This window comes from Hibiscus syriacus, unplaced genomic scaffold, assembly GCF_006381635.1.
Source record: "Hibiscus syriacus cultivar Baekdansim isolate YM2019G1 unplaced genomic scaffold, ASM638163v2 tig00110195_pilon, whole genome shotgun sequence".
Taxonomy (NCBI): domain Eukaryota; kingdom Viridiplantae; phylum Streptophyta; class Magnoliopsida; order Malvales; family Malvaceae; genus Hibiscus; species Hibiscus syriacus.
In genome coordinates, this window is record NW_024062621.1 from 260,609 (window position 1) to 283,941 (window position 23,333).

At 35.6% G+C, this 23,333-nt stretch overlaps 1 protein-coding gene and 2 pseudogenes across 1 annotated transcript; all 3 read left to right on the forward strand.

Moving 5' to 3' along the window:
- The first annotated feature begins 816 nt into the window (after window positions 1–816).
- LOC120218139 (probable phosphoinositide phosphatase SAC9) lies at window positions 817–8,657 on the forward strand. Its single transcript, XM_039215107.1, is given in 16 exon segments — window positions 817–829; window positions 932–1,530; window positions 1,757–1,889; window positions 2,164–3,076; window positions 3,078–3,225; window positions 3,418–3,525; window positions 3,664–3,834; window positions 4,013–4,249; window positions 4,519–4,848; window positions 5,250–5,331; window positions 5,334–6,067; window positions 6,393–6,590; window positions 7,001–7,414; window positions 7,491–7,721; window positions 7,978–8,251; window positions 8,592–8,657. Coding segments are annotated over 15 exon segments (4,578 nt in total). The 3' UTR covers window positions 8,245–8,251; window positions 8,592–8,657.
- Window positions 8,658–12,996: 4,339 nt separating this feature from the next.
- Window positions 12,997–14,055, forward strand: LOC120218029 (annotated as a pseudogene).
- Window positions 14,056–20,431: 6,376 nt separating this feature from the next.
- LOC120218140 lies at window positions 20,432–22,152 on the forward strand (annotated as a pseudogene).
- The last annotated feature ends 1,181 nt before the right edge of the window (window positions 22,153–23,333 follow it).

The following is a 23,333-nucleotide window of genomic DNA, read 5'->3' on the forward strand; positions in this document are numbered from 1 at the left end:
AAAATATTTTTTCAACATCATTATTTGAAATTTTTTGCCAAATAATATCACTCTGAAAATAAACTACCAACAATTATGTAATAAAGTATTATTTAGCCTAAACAGTTCTGATACGTGGTGGCAATGTATCATTGGATATGACTCATAAGAGTACTTGTAGGCAACCAGCAGAGAATAATGGTTAGTTGTTTGTTGGTCACCATTAAAATTTTCATATTTCCCCGCGCTTTTCTCTGCGATGTTGGATGCTCTAACTTTCCGTTCAGCTTTTCTTTTACTTTTCAAAATTTTCTTTTTTCTTTTATATTTCGTTAATTATGAAAAGTTATTTTGTTCTTGATTCATTCATTTTCCGTAATAGCTCATCATCCTCTTTCATTGATTCACGATAAATGCTTTCTTTGATTTGATATTTCTCTGTAGAAGAACATGAAATCAAGCGGTCTTCTTAGTTTTAGCTCGGGTATTTCCTTGTTTCTTAATCTCATTTCTCGTTATTGTTATTTTTTGCATGCTTTAGGTGTCGGGAATGAGAAAGAACTGAATCTTTTGATATGGATTTTTTGAATTTCTTTATTATTTTATTGATTCAATGTAATTTATTTTGCATTCAAAGGGAGTTTATTTCTCTTTATGGTCATTTGATTCATTTCCACAATTCATTCACGTAACTAGGAGAAAAAAAGTAGAGAATTTGACCCTTTTTTTCTTTCTCGGTTTAGTGTTGGTTGAACAGGTTATTGAATTTCTCCATTATGGATACTAAAAATTCTGGATTTTTAGCAAGTTTTTAGCTAGCAATCATTTCGGGAGCGCATGGAATCACCAGGTGATCACATTTATGCATTTATTTCTTTGGTTTAATCGTGTTTTCAGTGATGGGTAAACAATGGTTTACGTCTTAGCTGATTATGTTTAGTTTTACTTGTAGTTGGTGGTTCAAGAAGCACATCTGTTGTTGTGGTTGTGGTGGATACATGTGAAGTTTATATTGTTGTTAGCTTGTCTACTAGGACTGACACTCAGGTGATTTATGTTGATCCTTCGACTGGGGCGCTTCGCTATCGAGGGAAATTCGGTTTTGATGTTTTTAGGTCTGAGAATGAAGCTTTAGATTATTTAAGCAATGGATCACCCTCGCATTGTAAGAGTAAAACCCATGCCAGGGCAATATTGGGCTATACTGCCTTGGGAGGTTATGGATTCCTTCTTGTTGCTACCAATTTAGCTGATAGTATTCCTGATTTGCCAGGTGGGGGATGTGTGTTTACTGTAATCGAGAGTCAATGGATCAAAATACCACTTCATAATCCTCAGCCTCAGGGTAGAGGGGAAATAAAGAATGTACAAGAATTGGCTGAGGTAGACATTGATAGGATGCACTTCTTTTGTGAGACAAGAGATATTACTCGACCATTTCCGAGTCGGATGCCTGTGCTTAGTCCCGATAATGAATTTGTTTGGAATGGTTGGCTTTCATTGCCTTTTATAAACATTGGGTTGATGCAGCACTGTGTTATCCTTTTGCAGGTTTTGTTTCATACTCAATATCTTCATTTTAATACTAATTCGACTTTTTCTTTTTCTTTTCTCCTCCTAGTCCCTGTAACCTGTTTTTGGAATGTCTAACTTGTCTTTTGTTACATTCTCTTCCTAATCCACTATGATAATGGATTATCACTGTTGAGACCAGTATAATATAATGTATGATATTTACTTGATATTTTTATACTTATTACTTGATATTAATGTATAGGGCTTCGTGGAGAGTCGAAGTTTTGGTAGTTTAGGTCAGGTAGAAGGGATTGTTGCTCTAACAGCTCGTCGAAGTAGGCTGCATCCTGGTACCCGATACTTGGCTAGGGGTATAAATTCATGCTTTAGTGCAGGTAAGATGTGTATACCTTGGAAACCTGAATTGATTTTAGAGTCAAAAACATAAGTAAACCTTCTTTCCTAGTGTCTCCATTCTACTGCATCTTCCATATATCTTGTGATGTTTTTGTTGTATGACATGTCACGAAGATGTGAGTTTCTTTACTTTTGTTCAAATTAACTTATTTTTGATTTTATTTTGGATTACTAATTTCATTCTGACTTTCATCACACAGTTTGTTATTGTATGATTTTCTTGAAACTTATTCAGAATGTTCATATTCATAGGTAATGAAGTAGAGTGTGAACAAATTGTATGGGTGCCTAAAAAGCCTGGTGAGAGTGTACCTTTTAACACATATATTTGGCGACGGGGCTCAATTCCAATGTGGTGGGGTGCAGAACTAAAGATGACTGCTGCTGAAGCAGAAATTTATGTTTCAGATTGGCATCCATATAAAGGAAGTTTGCAGTATTATCAAAGATTATTTAAACGGTATGATGCTCGTAACTTAGATGTTGGTATTGGAGAAAATCAGAATGAAAAGCCCTTTGTCCCGATTGTATGTGTCAACTTGCTTCGTAATGGAGAAGGAAAGTCTGAACGCATTTTAGTTCATCACTTTGAGGAATCATTGAACCATATTAAATCCACAGGAAAACTTCCTTATACTCGAATTCATTTAGTGAATTATGATTGGCATGCTCGGATTAGGTTACAAGGTGAACAACAAACAATTGAAGAATTGTGGAAACTTTTAAAAGCACCCACTATGGCTATAAGCATTTCTGAGGGAGATTATTTGGCTCCACAAATGCAACTTAAGGAATGTAGAGGTGAAATCATCCACAATGATGACTTTGAAGGGGCTTTCTGCTTAAGATCCCATCAAAATGGTGTGTTACGTTTCAATTGTGCAGATTCTTTGGATAGAACCAATGCTGCTAGTTACTTTGGGGCAGTGCAAGTATTTGTGGAGCAGTGCCAGCGACTTCAGTTATCTCTTGACAATGATTTGGCACATGAACACCAGTCAGTTGATAACAATGACAGCGATACCGCACCACTCCCACCTGGTTGGGAGAAACAATCTGATGCATCAACAGGGAAGAATTATTATATTGATCACAATACGGAGACCACAATATCGAATCATCCATGTCCAGATAAACCATGGAAGAAATTTGACATGACATTTGAAGTTTTCTGCCGCACAAAATGTGAAAATCACTATTCAAAGGAGATATAAAAATGCAGTTGTGGATAGTTCTCGTCAAAGGCAGTTGGAAATGTTCCTTGGAATAAGGCTTTTCAAGCATCTTCCATCTGTTCCAATTCAACCTTTGCATGTATGTAATTCTAGTGCATGTCTAGATTTCAGGTTTGTTGTTACAATCTGACTGTGATGATAGTCCTGTGCTGTCCTGGGTTTGCGCCTAGATGTTTAATTTTTATTCTTGTCTAAAAACAATTTTTGATTTGGAAAGAAAATTTTGTTTATTTTTCTGTTTATTTATCACTTATCATGCTGTTCGTCACAGGTATTTTCCCGACCATCTGGTTTCTTTCTTAAGACAGTCAGAAGTATGTTTGAAACCTCTAGTGGTGGAGACAGTCTACTAAGTTTCAAGAAAAAGGATCAAATCTGGGTACATACAGTCCTCTCTTCATCATCTAGGAAAATTCTATGAAACTTAGGAATTGTTGTTTGCAGGGAAATATACCCTTCTTTATTGTGTTGTTTTTAGTCTTTATTAGAAAACATGCATTTACGGTCTGCACTGCAGGTTTGTCCAGAAGCTACTGATGTTGTTGAACTTTTTATCTATCTTGGTGAACCCTGCCATGTCTGTCAGCTGCTACTCACAGTTTCCCATGGTGCAGATGATTCAACTTATCCTTCAACAGTTGATGTGAGGACAGGGCGCAACCTAGATGGACTTAAACTGGTTGTCGAGGTTTGTGCTCTTTTATTGTTGCCCTCTGCAAGTTTTGCTACACATTTTGGCTTGAAGTGTCTGCCTCGAAATTTTTATCGTCTCTTACATTCCTTTCCCAAAATAGCATGGTCTTTTCCTGCTTTCTGTTTTATTTGAATTTGAATTGTGTTCTAATCTTGTTTTCGATTGTTGTCAGGGAGCTATCATACCCCGGTGTGGAAATGGGACAAATCTTTTGATTCCCTTATCAGGCCTAATTAGTGCAGATGACATGACTGTCACTGAAGCTGGTGCACACCTTCCTGATCAAGTTAGATCTCTATCATTATTGTATGATTTTGAAGAATTAGAGGGAGATTTGGACTTTCTTACACGTATAGTGGCAGTTACATTTTATCCTGCTGCTTCCGGAACTCCTATGACTCTTGGTGAGGTAAAAGATGTTCTCCGAAATATGTTGCTTGCGTTCTGTCTTTTATTCTAACTTTGTATCTTCAATGCACAACTATTATATACATGTGCGTTCTGGACTGTGTCGCATCTGCATGTATTAGCATTTGAAGTACTTATTAGTGGTAGATGAATAATAATAGTAGGAAACCACAAGAAATGGATTGCTCGATTATTAGTTATCTTTTATGATTTAAGCAAATCAGTTTTCTAATGCCGCCGACTGGTTGTCTGTTTCAACATTTTTTATAGGTGGAAATCCTTGGAGTTTCTCTGCCTTGGAATGGAGTGTTTGCTAATGAAGGGCGTGGTGCCAGACTAATTGAGCTGGCAACGAAATATCAAAAGGAAACCAATCCTTATTTTTCTGGTTCGGACACAAACCTATTTACTAGCATTTCTCTATCCCATGATGCTGTGCCAGCATCAGCTAAACAGGGTTCTGCCGATAAAGGGGTTACAGAAAATGCTGATTCCAAGGGAGGTGATCATAAATCCTCTACATCACAGGATAGTAGGCCTCAAGAGAATGGTTCCCAGAAGTACCTAAACCGTCTAATATCCCTTGCTGGGCCACAAATGGTATGTGACTACTTGTTGCTTGTATGTTTTTTTCCCTCATGTTTTGGGAGAATTCATGAGAATCTTAAATAAAAGTAGATCCTATTGAAACATCAGAACTGGTCATCCCTGAATCAACTGAATGCTACTTATGGTTCTTTCTTGTCTCCATTTATTCTCTTATCTTTGGTCATTCGAATTTCTTAATCAGGTGATTGCTCGTGTTATAATGAGTTTATAGATGCATCATTTTTGCTTTTTCTTTTACAACATTGTATATTACAAATAGAAGGTCAATAAGAACTGGTTGTAGAAGGTCAATATTAGCTTCACTTAAGATAGATAAATATACAAGTTTTTAGGTGCTAATCACAACCTGATAGAATATATAACTTCCCTTTTCAATTTATCCAATTTTGCAGGAAAGAAGCCTAAACTTCCTTGAAGCAATGGAATTGGATATTGAACGTCTCCGGCTTAATCTCTCAGCAGCTGAAAGAGATAGGCACTATTGTCTATTGGAACTGATGCAGCTAATGTAAATCCAAATTTTCTGATTGATGGATCATACATGGGAAGATTAAGCAAGGTTGCAAGTACCCTTGCATTGCTTGGGCAAACTGCTCTTGAGGACAAGATGAATGGCGCTATCGGTTTGGAGAAGATCGAGGATAATGTTATAGATTTCTGGAATATTAGTAGCATTGGAGAGAGCTGTTCTGGTGGGATGTGTGAAGTGTGTGTTAATACAAAGGAAACTCTATCTGCTTCCTCAATGGGGTCATGTAAGGATGGTTCAGATTCTGTTTTCAAGTGTTCTGAGTGTCATAAAAAGGCTTGTCGAGTTTGTTGTGCAGGGAGAGGAGCCCTTCTTCTGCAAAATTATCCTTTGGACGGAACAAATTATAATGCCTTGTCAAGTCAAGGAACTCAGGTTGATCGTACTACAAATCGTTCAGTGACACTGGACAGTGTTGTTTGCAAGAAGTGCTGCCATGAGATAATTCTTGATGCATTGGTATTGGACTATGTTAGGGTCTTGATTAGCTTGCGAAGAAGAGCCCGGGCTGATAGTGCAGCCTATAAAGCTTTGGATGAGGTTATGGGATTCTCATTCCTTGATGTCCCTTCTGACAGGAGCCATCTCGATGGTAATCATCAAGCTTTTAATTCTTTGAAACAGTTGCTTTCTGGGGAAGAATCACTTGCCGAGTTTCCATTTGCCAGCTTTCTACACCCGGTATAACATCTATTTAATACGTTCGTACATTGTTTACCCATTGATGCAATGTCTGGATAAGCTGAATGCTTCTCTTGAAATAACAAGGTTTACTAAGTACTGACATGAAAAATATATGCTGCTAATTTAAGAAGGATATTGAGGATTCCATATTCTTCAGCTGCTTCATGCTGGCTATCTACCATTGGCTTTCCGGACTATGAAACTTACTGTATCTTTTATCCCCTAGTGATGAATCTGATGATCTGTCGACTTATTTAAGTTCATCCTTAAAAACTATAGGTTGCTTATGTTTCTTGTCTAACCACTTCCAATCAAACTGTAGGTCGAGACAGCGACAGATTCAGCACCATTCTTGTCGTTACTCACTCCCTTGGATTATGGATTGTGGAATTCATATTGGAAGGCTCCCCCTAATACTACCTCTGTTGATTTTGTTATTGTGCTTGGCACACTTTCAGATGTCAAGGGGGTCGTATTGCTTGTAAGTCCATGTGGTTATTCCGAAGCTGACACTCCCATGGTAAGTATACCGATCTTCTTGCTGTAATTTTATTATGTTAAAGTATATGGATAAGGTCTGTTGGCATCCGTGATGATGCCTTATGTATATGTTATTCTTATAAGCAACTCGAAACTAACATCGATGCTCAATTATGCATCACTTTCATAGTTCGTATTATATGATTTTGACATATTTGGATAGATTTGTTTCATTGCTGAATGTGTCACAGTCCTTGAGTTTCATTTCCTCTTGTAAAGTGATTTCATTAAGGTTAACCCTTTTTTAACAGTTTTTCCTATTGTTCCATAGGTGCAAATCATGGCGAGTTCATTGCTGAATGTGTCACAGTCCTTGAGTTTCATTTCCTCTTGTAAAGTGATTTCATTAAGGTTAACCCTTTTTTAACAGTTTTTCCTATTGTTCCATAGGTGCAAATCATGGCGAGCAAGAAACTAGACAGGGAAGAAAAGTCCTGCCTAGGAAAATGGGATGTCCAGGCTCTGATCAGCTCTTCACCGGAATTTTATGGACCTGAAAAGTCTGGTGGAGATGATAAGTTGCCTCGACATATAAAGTTTACTTTCACGAATCCTGTTAGATGTCGCATTGTTCAGATAACACTAAGCCTTCGCCTTGAGCGGCCTGGTTCAAGCTCTCCACAAGAAACTCAATGTGCATCTTTTGGAGGAGCAATGCAATGTGATCCACGCCTTCATGCCAAACATATAGTGATAGCCGGAAGCCCTGTACGAGAAGAGATGGGGAATGGATCATCAGAAAGTACTGATCAAATCAATTATATAAACCGGTTGAACCAAGCTCCGCAGTTAAGTAGATTCAAGGTAACACTGGCGCTTTTGTACTCTAAGTTCACATTGTGGTGCGGATTGCTTCTGATAGTCCTTTGTTCACTTTCAGGTTCCAATCGAGTCCGAGAGGCTAATGGACCACGATCTCGTCTTAGAGCAGTATCTGCCTCCTTCTTCACCATTTCTTGCCGGATTCCTACTAGAAGCTTTCAATACAATAAAGCCTCGGATCACTCATTCACCATCTTCAGATGCAGATATCTGGGATACATCAATAACATTCTTAGAAGACAGACATATCTCCCCAGCTGTTTTATATATTAAAGTATCTGCAATCCAGGTATCTGTCAAAACTATCTTAATGGTACTCGTTAATTTATGGTGGTAGAAATGCATAATAAAGTTAGTACTGTTATCAGCCACTACTTTATATCTATTTCCTATGTCACTCGGGACACGAAAATATGTATCAGACACGAATACTTTAAGAAAATGAAGAGTCTGAACAATATTGCTTGATGCTGATTAATGATGATTACTCTAAAAGTATTGTAAATGTTGGGATTCGAAACTTAACACTGCACATTTTTTTACAGGATGGAAAAGGATCCAACATGGTGACAATTGCCGAATATAGATTGCCAGAGACCAAACCAGGAACACCTATGTATTTTGATTTCCCTGAACAAATACAAACTCGCAGAATCTGTTTCCGACTTGTCGGAGATGTTTCAGCATTTGCAGATGATCCGATGGAGCAGGATGTTTCGGGTTTTAGAGCTCCACCAGCAGGCTTATCCCTATCAAATAAAATCAAGCTGTATCACTGTCCATATAGTCATGATGGTACCGGTACGTATTGATATTAAGGTACGTATCTGTATTGACTTATACAGATCTGTACTAATCACTCCTGATCTGTATCGATAAGTATATATTCGTATCAGTTAGTAAAATATTTCAATTTTTACTTAAAAAATCGATTAAAATGATAGATATATCGAATTAACTTAAAATTATATACATACAACAAGTATGTTAATCTTGATATACATGATGTGAATGAATTTTGAGGGTAAACTATATATGTAGTCATTCAACTATTATTAAGTTTCCTTTTTATCACCTGACTATTGTCTTCATTATAACCGGTCGTTAACTCATTCTTCGATTTTTTCCCCTTTTTTTATTTCTTTTCTTCGCTTTTCAGGTTCAGTTCCATGGTGGAGATGGTGGTGGGCTTCAACGGCTCTGTGAGGAGTTATGTTTGGTGATAGATGGTAATGGATTGATTAAGGGTTGTGTTGAGGTTGAAGATGATGGGTGTTTAGGTAGTGAAATGGTTTTGTTGAGGGACTTCGTATCTCTTTTAGAAAAAGTTTTAAAGTGTCGTCCGTTAAATAAGATTATAACTTTCATTGATGGATATGGTGTTTTGAAGATGATGGGTGTTTAGGTAGTGAAATGGTTTTGTTGAGGGACTTCGTATCTCTTTTAGAAAAAGTTTTAAAGTGTCGTCCGTTAAATAAGATTATAACTTTCATCGATGGTTATGGTGTTTTTAAGGTTTATGTGCGTTTTAACCCAAAATGTTATCTCACGATCCTTAAGAGGATATAAAAGTGTCGTATTAGTTCACATAGTTAAGGTCTGTTTGTTTCACTGAAAACAGTTTCCGGAAAATGAAATATGAAAAATGAATTATATTTATGGAAACATTTTCCGGAAAATTAAATCTATAAAATGAATTATATTTATGGAAAACATTTTTTAGAAATTATTTTACAGTGTTTGGATGTTACACTATAAAATATTTTACTCTGTTTGATTAATTTTTTCTGAAAACAGTTTTAATAGGATTGCTAAATGTAAATTATTTTTAACAACAATATTATGAGATGCAACATTACTAAATAGGATTACATGAAGTGTTACAACACATTGTTTTTTATTTAATAGTACATTTTATTAAATTATTTTTATTATAAATTATTGTAATAAAAATATTAATTCTTTTAACATTTTTAATTTCAAATTTCATAAAATTATGATAAATTAGTACAATAAATATTTTTATCATTATTTAAATATAAATAAGTAAATATATGATGTTGAAACAAATTTATAATTCATAATATAATAATTAATGAGAAGTGATTATAATTATAATCATAATTAATATATTAATAAATTAATTATTAAATAATTATAATTTAAAACATGGCGTTTATAACTCTTAAATAATAGGTGGTTAATTATTATGGTTTTCACGCGATATTAAAGTAAGGTAAAGTACACAAATAATATTTTTGACTATATATTATTGTTTTGTTAAGTTTATCGACTATTAAAAAGTTATAAAATAGTCATCTAACTATATGACGTTATTTTTAAGTCTTTCGACTATTAAAAGTTATAAAATGGTCACCTGACTATATATGTTTCAAATTCGTTATTTCTCATAAAAAAATCGACAGTCATCTGAGCTGGACACCAACATGTTAACGTCCAAAAATACAACTCTAACGTTTCTGGATCATGTTTTATCATATCTTAGTCAACATGTTAACGTCTAGTTCAGACGACCGTCAATTTAACATATGAATAATCAAATGACTATTTTATAACTTTTAATAGTTGATAGACTTAACAAAATAATATATATAGTCGAGAGATCATTTTTCAATGATTATTTGATTTTCTATTGGGTGCGTGGTTGTTATTGTTTTAGTTTATTGTTTTGGATTGTATAACAAGAAATGGTTGGATAAATTATTGGACAGTTAAATGGTTGAGAGTATTTATAATATATATTACGTTATAATCACTTTAGTTTAATAAAAAATTTAGACAAAAATATAATCTATACATGATATTTTAGTTTTTGTTTCAAAACCATATCAAAGTAGATAATATTTTTTTTTGGTTAACTTACCACATCATTAATTTAATATGATTTGATGATAAAATATCATTTTATCATAAACTGATAATATTAATAATTATAACATAATTTTATAAACATCTATAAAATAAAAATTATCAATAGACAAAAACTTATCACCAATAGTCCTTATTTCATAAAATTATTTAATTAAATAAACTTAATCATCGTATAATATTCTAATTTTAAAATTACACAAAAATCTAACTTTAATTAGTAATTACTCATTCAAATTTAAGTCAATACATAACACTTCCCTCAATAATGATCATTTATTCAATGGAGACTCTTTCTAACTTGAACAATAATTTATTAATGAAACTATTCATACCCCATACAAAATGTATGGAAAAAATAAAGGGTCTAAACTTCAAATTACAAAGTAAAGTCGTAAAAACTAGAACAATGACAAACGTGAGAACTGGGTTGAAAGATTCTTTTATAACGAGTTTCTATAATATATTTGATCTGTATATCATTAAAGTTTTTGGATTATATGCAAATAAACAGCTAAAACAAATTGAATATTCTTCAACATCAATCTGAAGATGGGCTTTCGACTGAAAATCTTGGCTTCAAAAATCGCTCCAAGTCTGGTGGAGAGACGAGCTGTCCTTTTCATGTTGATGCTAAAAGAGTTGAAGGATCAAGGAAGGTTAAAGTTTCTCTTGATGAGCACGTTGAAAACAATCGAGAAGCTGGCAAGAAGGTCGATAGTAGTGCCCTTGAAAAATGGAGATGGTGGTTTCAATATGGGTAGCAGTACTGATTCTCCTGCAACTAATGAAGTTCTGAATCACTTGCGGAATCTAAAAGAAGTGGCGGGTGAGAATTTATTTCAGTTGCTGGTTTAGTTGAGCCGAAAGATATAGACAAACTTGAGGGGCAAGAGGAGAACCAGAAAGAATTGGTAGAAAATATCAAATCGAGTGCTCTTAAGGACATAAAGGGGCGGGATGACTTTGTGACTGTTGATTTGGACAATTTCTTTCCAGAAGTAGAGCAGTTGAGAAAATCCAAAAAATCTAAAAGGTATGGATCTCTTTTGAAACTACAAAATCAAGTTCTATCGGTTCCAAGTAGAAGAAAAAGGATCAAGTTTAAGAAGCTCAAATTGAAGATAAAAGATTTGGAGTCTTCAGAGTTATCAGGAAGGTCGTTATCTGATTCAGATTTAAAAGGTAGATGGTTGGCTGCGTATAAAGAAGTCGAGAAAACTTTGGAGTTGGGAAAAAGCCTAGGTATCCAAATTTCCGGCGAGGAGCTGGAGGTGGTGAAGGAATTAGCAATGTTAGAAATGAATTAAAGCTGGGTTGAATCGTGTTAGGGTCCGGTGGCACTTAGTAGTTTTGTGATGTTAATTCTCTATAGGTTTGTTAGACGTTATTAGGAGGGAGCTAAGTCTTTTGATTGCTGCTTGTTTTTGTAGGAGTTTAGTGTTGAGATGTTGTTGTCGCATGAGTGTGAAGATGAGATGAGACTTTAGACGACTCTGACTTTTGTCATTCATTTTCAAAGCTTGGTAGTAATTTTGCTAATGATGCGTTGTTCTTTTAGTTCTGTTTTAGTATGCAGTTTGTGCTGTTTGGCGTCAGGTTGATTTTGTTCTGCTGATTTTTCTATTTGCTGTTGTTTTGATCTTTGTTTGGTGGAGTTAACACTTTGCTTTGTTATGGTGTTGAGCTGGATTTTTCATGTTGGAGTGTGTGTAGCAGTCCTTTTAACTGGGTTCTCTCGGTGGAGTGTGGAAAGATTAATTTCATTCTTGAGGTGGGTGCTTGTAATATTGGTTGTAAGGTGGGTGCAATGAGGTATTATCGAGAATAGAACAATTTGGCATACTGTTAGAAAAATATTTGAAAAATTACAGTTTGAAGATTTTTTTTGTGGAATCGATGAAGTTACATGAATGAGTGGAGGCAGAAAAAGGTTCACCCTCTTAGCTAGATTATCATAAATGTACACTTGCTCCATTTGGAATTTGCTTCCTCATGCTTTTTGTTAGAGAGCGATGTGGATATTGTGCTTTGCTGCTGCAATTAAGATATTGCTGCGGTTGATTACTATGATGGGTTGTGGTTTTTTGGTGAGGCGTTTTGCATAGGTCCACCACCTTTGAGGAAGTGTTTTCATTACTTGTTGTCAAGGTTATTGTTTCATCAAGTTTAAACTGCAGGAACTCTCCCAGGTGTGGTGCTAGAAGTTTTGGTATTTGAATCAATTTAATGTTGTGCAATGTAAGGGTGGGCAGTTTGGTTGATAATTGGAATTGACTGAATGGATCAATTGTCTGTTTCGTTGTATTCGTTTTGTTGGCTTCCGGTTGGTTTTGTACCTTATACCTAGTTTTGAGTGCACTTTTACTCCATCTAAGTTAGGGAGGTTTTTAACGAGGCTCTTAACCTAGGTTTGATGAATTATTAATAAAATTAAATTTGCCAAAAAAAATAACATCAATCTATACCTAACACATATATTCAATGTTCAATTTGCCTGTGTGAAACAGACCAATAGAACTTAGTAGAGATTCTATGTGGGATGTATAATATCTTAACCAATTTAATTTAAAATATTTTATGGCCGGCTGGAGTAGGAGTTCCTAAGTTGGATCCAATCACTAAGTTGGAGTTCCTAAGATAGTTTTCCGATGTTCTTCTTCTTGATTGGTTGTTGGTTTCTTCATGGATAGAGCATAAATGAGCAAAGCCAAATTGGTTTCACTAACCCAAGATGCGGATAAATCATGGGATGATGAGCTCCTACAACTGGTGCAAACCCTCCCCTAAAGAAGAAGGTTTGATCAGAGGAACGAGTCTTTATCTCTATCAGGGCTTCTGGTACTCAGCATCCCCCGCCGGTGATTTAAAAGCTGTGATTTCTTCCCAGAGGAATTTCCAAGCATTTGATTCTGATGTTATCGTCGCCACTTTCCCAAAATGTGGCACTACTTAGCTCAAGGCCTTGACTTTCTCCACTTCGTACCGCAACCAGTTTGTGAGGGATCATAATCCGTTGCTCTCCTTCAATCTTCACCCACTTGTTCGTTCCATGGAGGGTTATTTCTACTTGAAAAACCATTGTCCCAATCTGGAAAATGTTTGTGTTTACAAGCCAAGGCTTTTTTCCACCCACATCCCTTATGCTTCTTTTCCCACTTCCATCAAGGATTCCAACTGTAAGATTGTTTACATGAGCAGAAACCCCATGGATGTGTTCATTTCTCTTCGGTTTTTCCTTGACAAGCTTAGAGACAAAAGCAAAGAGTTACTACCACTAGACGAAGCTTTCGACAAGTTCTGTCGTGGAATCGTTACGTTTGGACCGTTTTTTGATCACATATTGGGTTATTGGAAGGCAAGCCGAGACAACCCCAACAAGATATTATTTTTAAAATACGAACATCTTAAGGAAGATATCTTTTCTGAGCCGAAACACTTGGCCATGTTCTTAGGAGTTCCATTCACAGAGGAGGAAGAGAAGGAAGGCGTTGTAGAAGAAATAGCCAAGATTTGTAGCTTTGATAGCTTGAAAGAACTGGAAGTGAACAAGAAGGGTATAAACGAGCCTTTCGGGATTCCAAACGAAAACTATTTCAGGAAAGGAGAATTGGGAGATGGGAGAAATTATTTCACACCCTCCATGGTTTGAACGCTTGGAGAAGCTTATTCAACAGAAACTGAATAACTCGGGTTTAACATTTGAACTATCTTCCAAAACTTCGAAAGCGTGATCATGGGGTGTCTTCCACTAGCTGTCTTTGTGACTAGATTCTCTTTTAGTCCCATTTATCTATTTATTTTTCATTTGGTTTTTTTTTGGATAAGTAAAATTTTATTCATCCAAAAGAAAGCAGCAGGGCTACTACAAAGAACAATATGACTACTATATCAGCCCCTAATTGAGGCACAACTGACTATTTACAGCATCAGACCTATTCATATGACATCTATGAAGCTTGATTCTAACAACCTCACTAATTCTATTTACAATTGAGTTAGTCGAGCGAGTCACTCCTCTAAAACATTTGTGATTTCGCTCCTCCCAGATAAAGTAGACAAAATTGGTCCAAGCTAACTTGAGAATATGGATCAAGAGGGATTTACCATTAAAGTTCAGGACCATCCATCGTATAGCATCATCCCAGCAACTCGGTAATTGGTAATGCAAACCATAAAAGTTCATAATTGAGCGCCAAACCTCATACGCATAGGAGCATTCCAAGAACAGGTGGTTACGAGTTTCCTGACTAGCCCCACACAGACCACATAGATTGTCAGTCACAATACCAAAACGCCCTAAGTCTGTCCTTTGTTGGCAGTCTATCCAGCAGCACCATCCAAGCAACTATAAGAATTTAGGAACATGAGCTGGGAACCAGATCAGTCGATGCCAGTCCACATTTTCTCTCATTTGTCTAATATTGTCCCAAATCCAACTGCCCTTAATCTGTGACAAATTGGCCACAGAACAGAAAAGTCTTCTAGCTTCTCTCTCATTTTGATCAGCTTGCAGAGAATCCAACTGAAGTGAGCTTTACTATCAACCTCCCAATAGTGTACTGATTTAAAACAGTAAGTCTTTACCCAAGCAATCCATAAGGACCCCTCCCCAGCAATAATATTTTTAATAAGCATGAAACAACAAGCCTTGCTCCAATCAGCCAGCTTCCTAAGGCCCAAACCACCCTCAGATTTAAGGGTGCAAATCTGATTCCAGCTGACTCTAGCCCCTCTTGCTGAAGTATCACTGCCCTTCCAGAAAAACCTCAAGCAAATCTTCTCAATATCCCTCATAACCCCTTTAGGCAGAATGACCTGCCTGCACTAGTAACCAAAAATACTGAAAATGACAGACTTCACAAGCTGTAATCTACCCCCAAAGCTGAGTTTCCTACTAGACCAATTGTCAATCCTACCTTTGATTTTCACAAATAAGGCAGAGCAGTCCTTACTTGAGAGCTTACGAGACCAAGGGTACCCCAAGGTATCTAACAGGAAGCTGGCCTAACTTAAAACCAGTAGCACTTTGGATCACTTCAAGCTCATCCCTAGCCACTCCACAAGCAAACAATTCAGACTTTAAAGCATTCAACTTAAGACCTGAGAGTTCATAAAACTTTTCAAGTGTACTAACTACTCCCAATATATCATCCAAAGACCTATGGCAAAACAATAGCAAATCATCAGCAAAACAAAGATGAGTGAGGGGAATTCTTTTGCACTTAGGGTGAAATCTGAACACACCATTCATTGCTGCAGTATCTAGAAGGGTAGATAAAACATTCATAACAATAACAAAGAGATAAGGGGATAGAGGATCCCCCTGCCTTACCCCCTTTGCACCCTTAAAAAATCCCACCAAGCTCCCATTCAAAGAAATTGAATAGCTAGGAGTAGTGATGCAAGCTTTTATCCATCCACAAAAAACCTCAAGTAAACCCATAGCTTCCAAAACAGTCATCAAAAAATCCCAACAAATTGAACAAAGGTCTTTTGCAAATCAACCTTAATAGTGCATCTAGGAGATAAATTCTTCCTAGAGTATCCCTTTACAATTTCTTGGGCAAACAAAGTGTTATTAGCTATGTTTCTACCCTAACAAATGCTGACTGGTTAGGGGATATCATGTCAGGGAAGAACAAAGCTAATCTAGAAACCAAAATTCTAGTGATGGTCTTGTAAAACACAGAGCAACAAGAGACAGGCCTTGAAATCCTTAGCTATGCATGCATTTAAGGATTTAGGGGCTAAGACTAGGGCAGTGGCATTGAAAGCAGGTAAGAGGGTTGAAGTTTGAAAAAAAGTACCTTACAGCCTTTAAGAAATCATTAAATTCAATGTCCCATACAGCCTTGAAGAACCAAGAGGTGTAGCCATCAGGACCTGGACTTTTAAGTCAAGACAGATTTAAGCCACTCAACAGAACATCCCTTCACACTAGAGTCGGTAGTTCCAATAAGATCCTTAAAAAATCCCTCAAGAACAGCTGCCATATTCTCAAAAAGATTCATGATAAATCCCACTATCATCTTTAATAACCTTAATAGTGTTCATCTTCTTATTTACTTCAACTCTCTGATGGAAAAACCGAGTGTTCATATCACCTTCTTGTAGCCAGTGGACCTTGGCTCTTTGTTTATAAAATTCAGATTCAACATCTTCAAGAGCTACAATATCATCTCTAAGTTTGATCTCCTTCTCCAGCCTCCTTTGACCCACATGAACAAGATTAAAAAGCTGAATAGATTCAAGCTCAGCCCTTTTAGCAACAACTCTGCCAGAAATGTCTGAATAATAACTTCTGTTCAATTCCTTTAAAACTGGCTTTAACCTCCTCAACTTGTTAAAAAGCAGCTGCATAGCATTGCCCCCACAATGTTCTTGTCAAGAGTCTTTAACAACCCTCAAGAAGTTCTCATTAGCAGTCCAGTAATTAAAAAACTTGAACGGCTTTGGTTTATGAACCTGAGCCCTTTTCTGAGTCCAAATGACACCAGGAAAGTGATCATAAACACCCTGGGCTTTAAATTCCACAGCAGAGTCTGGAAACTCAAATAACCACTAAGAATTTATTAAAAATTCTATCAAGCTTGCGAGCTAAGAAGGAATTTTCTTGCTTATTGGACCAAGTGTAAAGAGGACCAATGTAGGGATGATCTTGAAGCTCCAAATCCACCAAACACTCCTTAAAATCATCCATGTCAGAATTAGTGTATGTACCCAACTCACCAAAATAAGAACTCTCATGTGCATTTGCAAAGATGTTGCTCCCCCAATCACCTAAGAGGAACCAATATCAGATTCAAAACTCTTAAGATGAGCCCAAAGACCTCTCCTAACCAGACTGTTGTTACTGCCATATACAACAGTAATAACCATTCTATGACCAACCACATTACCAACAATTGAGATAGCCTGATCACATCTCTTAAGAACAGAGAAAGATAGAACCTTTTTCCAAAGTAACCAAAGTCTACCCCCATCAGAGAATTCATAATTATCTGCTAAGTTCCAATCAGCAACCAGTACCTCAGCAAAACTAGGAAAATTAACTCTCCTAACTCTAGTTTCCATGAAACATAGAACATCAACTCCTAAATTCTCTAATCTTCTAAAAACTTTCTCTTTCTTGAGCCCATTATTGAGGCCCCTAATATTCCAGAAGCTTATGATCATCTATTAATGGTAACAGGAGGAACACCAATACTAGCACCACCAACCACAGTATCTTTAGTCTTGCCAAATGATCATTCTTTTTAGATTTGATCTCATTCAAGAGCATTGCAACTCCCAAAGAAGCTGCCCTAGTCTTTTTATTACCATCAACAACACCACCATCAATAAGCGAATCCATCTTACTAGAAAAGCCTGCATTAACCATCTTCTTCTCCCGAGTATTCTTCTTCTGAATTATAGAGTCTTGCAGGGTAGGAAACTCACCAACTTGGTTAACAGAGAGTTGAAAATTCTTATCAGTTACATCAGAAACAGATTTACCAAGAACTTGAGAGGGACCAGTATTATCTTTAACATCACTTGCACAGTCACTTGCGCCATGTCTCCTGTGCATTCTTGTAAGGCATGAACTGACAGCTCCTCAGCATCTCCAACTTTCAGATCAGCAGTATTTACCACTACATTGACCTTATTATCTGGCTTCTCAAGGAAATCAGGGAGAGGATTTTCCTTCTTCCTCCAAACATATTATCTTTAGTTTTCCCCTTAGCTTTAGAATTCTCAGCACATGAGTGAGTCTGATGCCCAAAGCTTTTGCACTGAGTACAGAATTTAGGGAACCATGGAGCATAGACATAAACCATCACTACAGAGCCATCCTGCAAAACTACATTGATAACATCTGGCAACAATGTTCCAGCCTCAATCTCCACACAAACCTTGGCAAATTCCAATCTCTCCTTCGAAGCAGTAACAAAATCCATATACAAAGGGACCCCAACAGCACTAGCTATATAGCTAAGGCCTCCCCTAGAAAAAAGCTCAAGAGGACATTATAAAGCTGGATCCACACTGGAATATGCTTAAAGTCAAAATCTAGTTTCTTTAGGCTCGGCTCCCATTTCCTTAAAACTAGGGGTTTATTTTGAATGTGCCAAGGGCATTCCGAACCCAATCTCATTCAGCATCGAGAATGTAAAGACATATCTAAGCTCACCTTTCCAAAGAATCTCAATCCTTTGCATGGATCCAAAATTAGGAGGAGAACAATAAATTGTCGGAAAGAAATTGAAAGGGCCCCCTCTTTCGTACCATTGAAAAGTTCCCTCCAATCAAGAGCAGAAGCCAGCGATTCCATCAAAATTGAAACAAAATTGAGACGAAAAACACTCAAGAATTGCAAACAAGAAGCAGAAATTAGCAAACGAGAACCGCATCCAAGAGCCTATCAGTCATGCTAACGTGCGCCTGGAGAGGTTCCATCATTGGCAAAATCTTCCACTGAATTATTTTATTTTTACTAATACGATATTGTTTCATTTGGTTTTTTAGTCTGTCTTCTGTGTTCCTTAAAATAATTGGAAAAGGTTTTATCATTTGGTTGCAACAAAGGGTAAGTGTATCACATATGAAAGATGAGATGAAATCAAGAATATATAATCATTTTCTAAAATTGAATTACTAAATGTTTAAGATTAGCTTTTACACATATTTAAGACACCTCATGATCACGCCTACTGAGAACTGATATTTCACTGAAGTTGACAGCAAAAGCCACCTTCGACAACAGCAGCTTTCCGATCACCGTTGACAGTGGGAGGTCGACTTTTTCTATGAAGCAAGATGATGAAACGATTTGGATGAGACCATGATAATGATGAATTTATCAATAATATTAGTGATCAGAATACAACTTGTTAAATAATAATAGTAAAAATGAACATATACTAAATCATTAGTTACCAAATTTGCAGTTCACCCAAAACATAAAAAATACCAACGCAAAAATAAGATTTATATATACCAAAGGTTCTTGTACTATTATAAAATTTAAAATTTAGATTGTATATTTTAATTTTGTTCCATTGAGTCTTAAATTATATTTTATTTGAAAAATTGCTCCTCCATTCATTTGTTCAATTTTATTGTTAATTACCAACTTAACATCTATAAAAAATCAAAATAACTTTTTAAGTCCTATACATCAATAATTTTATTTGATTAATGATAAACTGATATGATTGAAAAAATATAATTCAATTAATGATAAATAAAAATTTAACTTTAAAAATTAAGAGGTAGATTGATACAAATTATAAACATAGGGAATTAAAGAATCATTTTACCTTTATTTTAACAGCCAAATCAATAATTAACAATAAAAGTGAATATAAATTAGAATAGAAACACAATTTTCTAAATAAAAATAGTATATAAACTCAATGTCATGCAACTAAAATATAAGTATTAAATGTTTAAATTTGAAATAATATGGGAACCAATTAAACATCCCCCACACCAACCCACTCCCCCCTCCCCCCAAAAAAAAGCAGAAGAAGAAGAAGATATAACCCTTAACTGATCAGACCAGCTCAAGCTGTACCCATGGTAGGGTTTTAGAGATCTGAATTTCGCCTTATATATGTAGTCTCTTCTCTTCTTATACTCGCTTAGCCGTCTCTTTCCTTGTCACTTTCAGAACAAACTTCAACAATGGTAACACTAATCTGCACTTTTGTAACTGAAAAAATGCCTTTTCTTTGTTATGGGTTTTAAGCGAAGTTCACTTTTCTTTCTGAAAGATCTTTAAACTGCTTGGTTTATGATGAATTCTGATGGCTTTACTGTGTATTTGATCATTGTTACACTCTGCGTGTTTTCCAACCAACCGAAGCTCACTGTTTAACTTCATTTTTAGTGGTTATCTTATTTGGTTTGTGATTTCTTTGAATTTTATAAGAATGGTTTTTCTTTTGGCTTTACATTGTGTCATTTTTGTTCAAAAGTTGAAAGCTTTTGGTTGATGGTTCTTTGATAATGTGCTGAAAACAAAGGATGTTCTCATTGATGATTGTAGGGTTTTGTCAAGGCTCAGAAAACCAAGGCTTACTTTAAGCGTTTTCAGGTTCCCCCTTGGAAATGCTGCCATTTGGAATGTCGAATTCTAGTCCTTGAATGACCTTTTGATGATATGCTTTACTGAATTTATCATGTGCAGAGGGGAAGACCAACTACAGAGCTAAGATTCGCCTTACCAACCAAGACAAGAACAAGTACAACACTCCCAATTACCGATTTGTTGTTTGATTTGTATCCTAAAATCTGCTTATTCTTACAATGTCTTATTATAGTTTTAGCCTAGTGAACAAATAGTTGATAAATTTTTGTCTTCTGCCATGGTTTTATGTTGTTGGGTCATATCTTGTTGAGTGGTAGAAATCTCGGGCTGCCATATGTTGCGAAGATCAGAGTGATCTAATTGATGTACTGAGTTTTGATTAATAGTTCTTCCATTAATGTTTGAAGTTTTTGTTAAAGTTGTTTGAGATTTGGCCATTTGCCGGACTCATTTTCTAGATTGGAACTTATTCTGATTTGTGCTTCAAACCTTAACCTTGTGATTAGAGCAACAAAGATATCACTGCACAAATCGTTTCTGCTACTATTACTGGGGATATGGTTCTTGCTTCGGCTTACTCTCACGAGCTTCCTCGTTATGGACTTGAAGTGGGTCTTACAAACTATGCTGCAGGTATGCTATTTGTTTGACCTGGATTCTGCAGATAATCAGTTTCATTTCTCATATGTTTTTTGTTATATTTGGTCAGCTTATTGCACTGGATTGCTTTTGGGACGCCGTGTCCTTAAGATGCTTGAAAATTTGATGAATATCGATGCAATGTGGAGGTATTATACATTTAAAATCATGTTTCCATATTATGGTAAAATGTTAGATACTGTTATCTTTGCATGGTTTCTTTATTAAGGATTTACATGTTACTAGGCTACCGGAGAGGATTTCTCAGTTGAGCCAACTGATACAAGGAGGTCGTTCCGAGCTCTCCTAGATGTAGGGCTGATTAGGACAACCACGGGTAACCGAGTCTTTGGTGCTCTAAAGGTATCATAAGAAAACCATATTGCGGATTTATTTGTTTTGGACAAGGCTGTTGATTTACTTGAGTTTTAAATTGAGTTAATATAATTTTGCTTTCATCTCAACAGGGAGCTTTGGATGCTGGTTTGGATATTCCTCACAGTGACAAGAGATTCGCAGGGTTCTCCAAGGAAAGCAAGCAGCTCGATGCTGAGGTTCAACGCAAGTACATTTATGGTGGTCATGTTGCTTCATATATGAGGGTAGAAAAAGTCTATCCATATCATTATTTTCATTGAATTTAACAATACAATTATTCAACCCTTTTTCTTTGGCATATTTACAGTTCTATTAATTAAATATTCTCTTTGTAGACTTTGATGGAAAATGAGCCGGAGAAGTATCAATCTCACTTTAGTGAGTATATTAATCGAGGAATCGAAGCAGATAACATTGAGTCCTTGTACAAGAAAGTTCATGCCGCAATCCGTGCTGATCCAGCTGCTAAGAAGTCCGAAAAGGCTCCTCCTAAGCAGCATAAAAGGTCGGTTTCCATGTGCAGCCTAACTTGATCAGATCCTATGAAACATTTGTACTGCACAAAGTTTCATTATTCCTCGTCTTATTGGGTTCATGTTTTCTCATTGCAGATTCAACTTGAAGAAGCTGACATTCGAGGAAAGGAAAGCTAAATTGATTGAACGATTACTTTCCCTTAACGGTGCCGCCGGTGCTGATTCCGAAGACTAGGATTGAATGTAGGATTCTGATCTTGAAACACTGCAATTCGAAGAACAAAATTACTCGTCTAGAGTTGCATCTTGTTTAGGCTGAACTTGTTTACTTGTCATTTCAATTTTGTTTACTTCGGATGTAAGTTGTTGAGACATCAAAGTACCTTAACTGCTTTAACCTGCCAATTGAGTCCTACAAGGAGAGACTGCCAGGCATTGCAGAAACTAAGAACTCGTAAGCTTTTCTTGTTTAATATGAGAACGAGTGCCGCAAATTCACACCTTTTAAGGCATTTTCTTGTTTAATGAGAGCTGGATTGTGCAAAATTATGAACTAACTCAAGCATCTTATAATTTTAATGCACCCACATTCATCCTCCTACTTATCATGCCACAAGGTTTTTGATAATAAGGTATTTAAATGTAATTATTTTTAATTTGCTAAACTATACTCATGATTACTTAATTATGATAGGATTTTAATTTGATATTGATCTTTCAAATTTAGTTAATTAAATAATTTAATTATTTAAATGATGTCAATTTTTTTGTTTTAACATTTGATGAAGGAACAAATGTGGTAGTTAACAAAATATGTATTATTATATATTTAGTCCTCATTATTTGTATATTTTATTAATTTGATACTTATTATACATGTGTCACAAGACGTGTTGAAGGTTTTTTCTTAAAATTATTTTTACTTTAAATCTTGCATCAATTAAGGAATCGTCACCGTTTGTTAGAGGAATACATTTATTAAGTTAAAATTAGGATCAAATTAATAAAATACGTAAATAATGAAGATAAAATGTGTAATTATATTGATTGTCACGATAATCATTGTTAAAGATTAATGATATATAATTTGATTGATATTATTTAAATAATTATTGATTTGATTGATAAAATCAAAAGATTGATAGTCAAATTAAAATCTTATTATAAATAAATAGTTATGAGTGTAGTTTACTATTTATAATAATATGATACTGATAATAATTGGTTGTGCAAGATAATGAATAGAATCAAATTATATTTATAATTAATTTAATTTTTAAAATTATAAAATAAACATTTATATTTAAATTAGTAAAAGTACTGATTTTTTTTAAACCTCTATGACAAATTATCCAAAAAGAACTTTAGGAAAAAGATGCTAAAAAAAGAAAAATAAACAGAAAACAGATCCATTGACCAATAAAATAACTAACGCATCCTT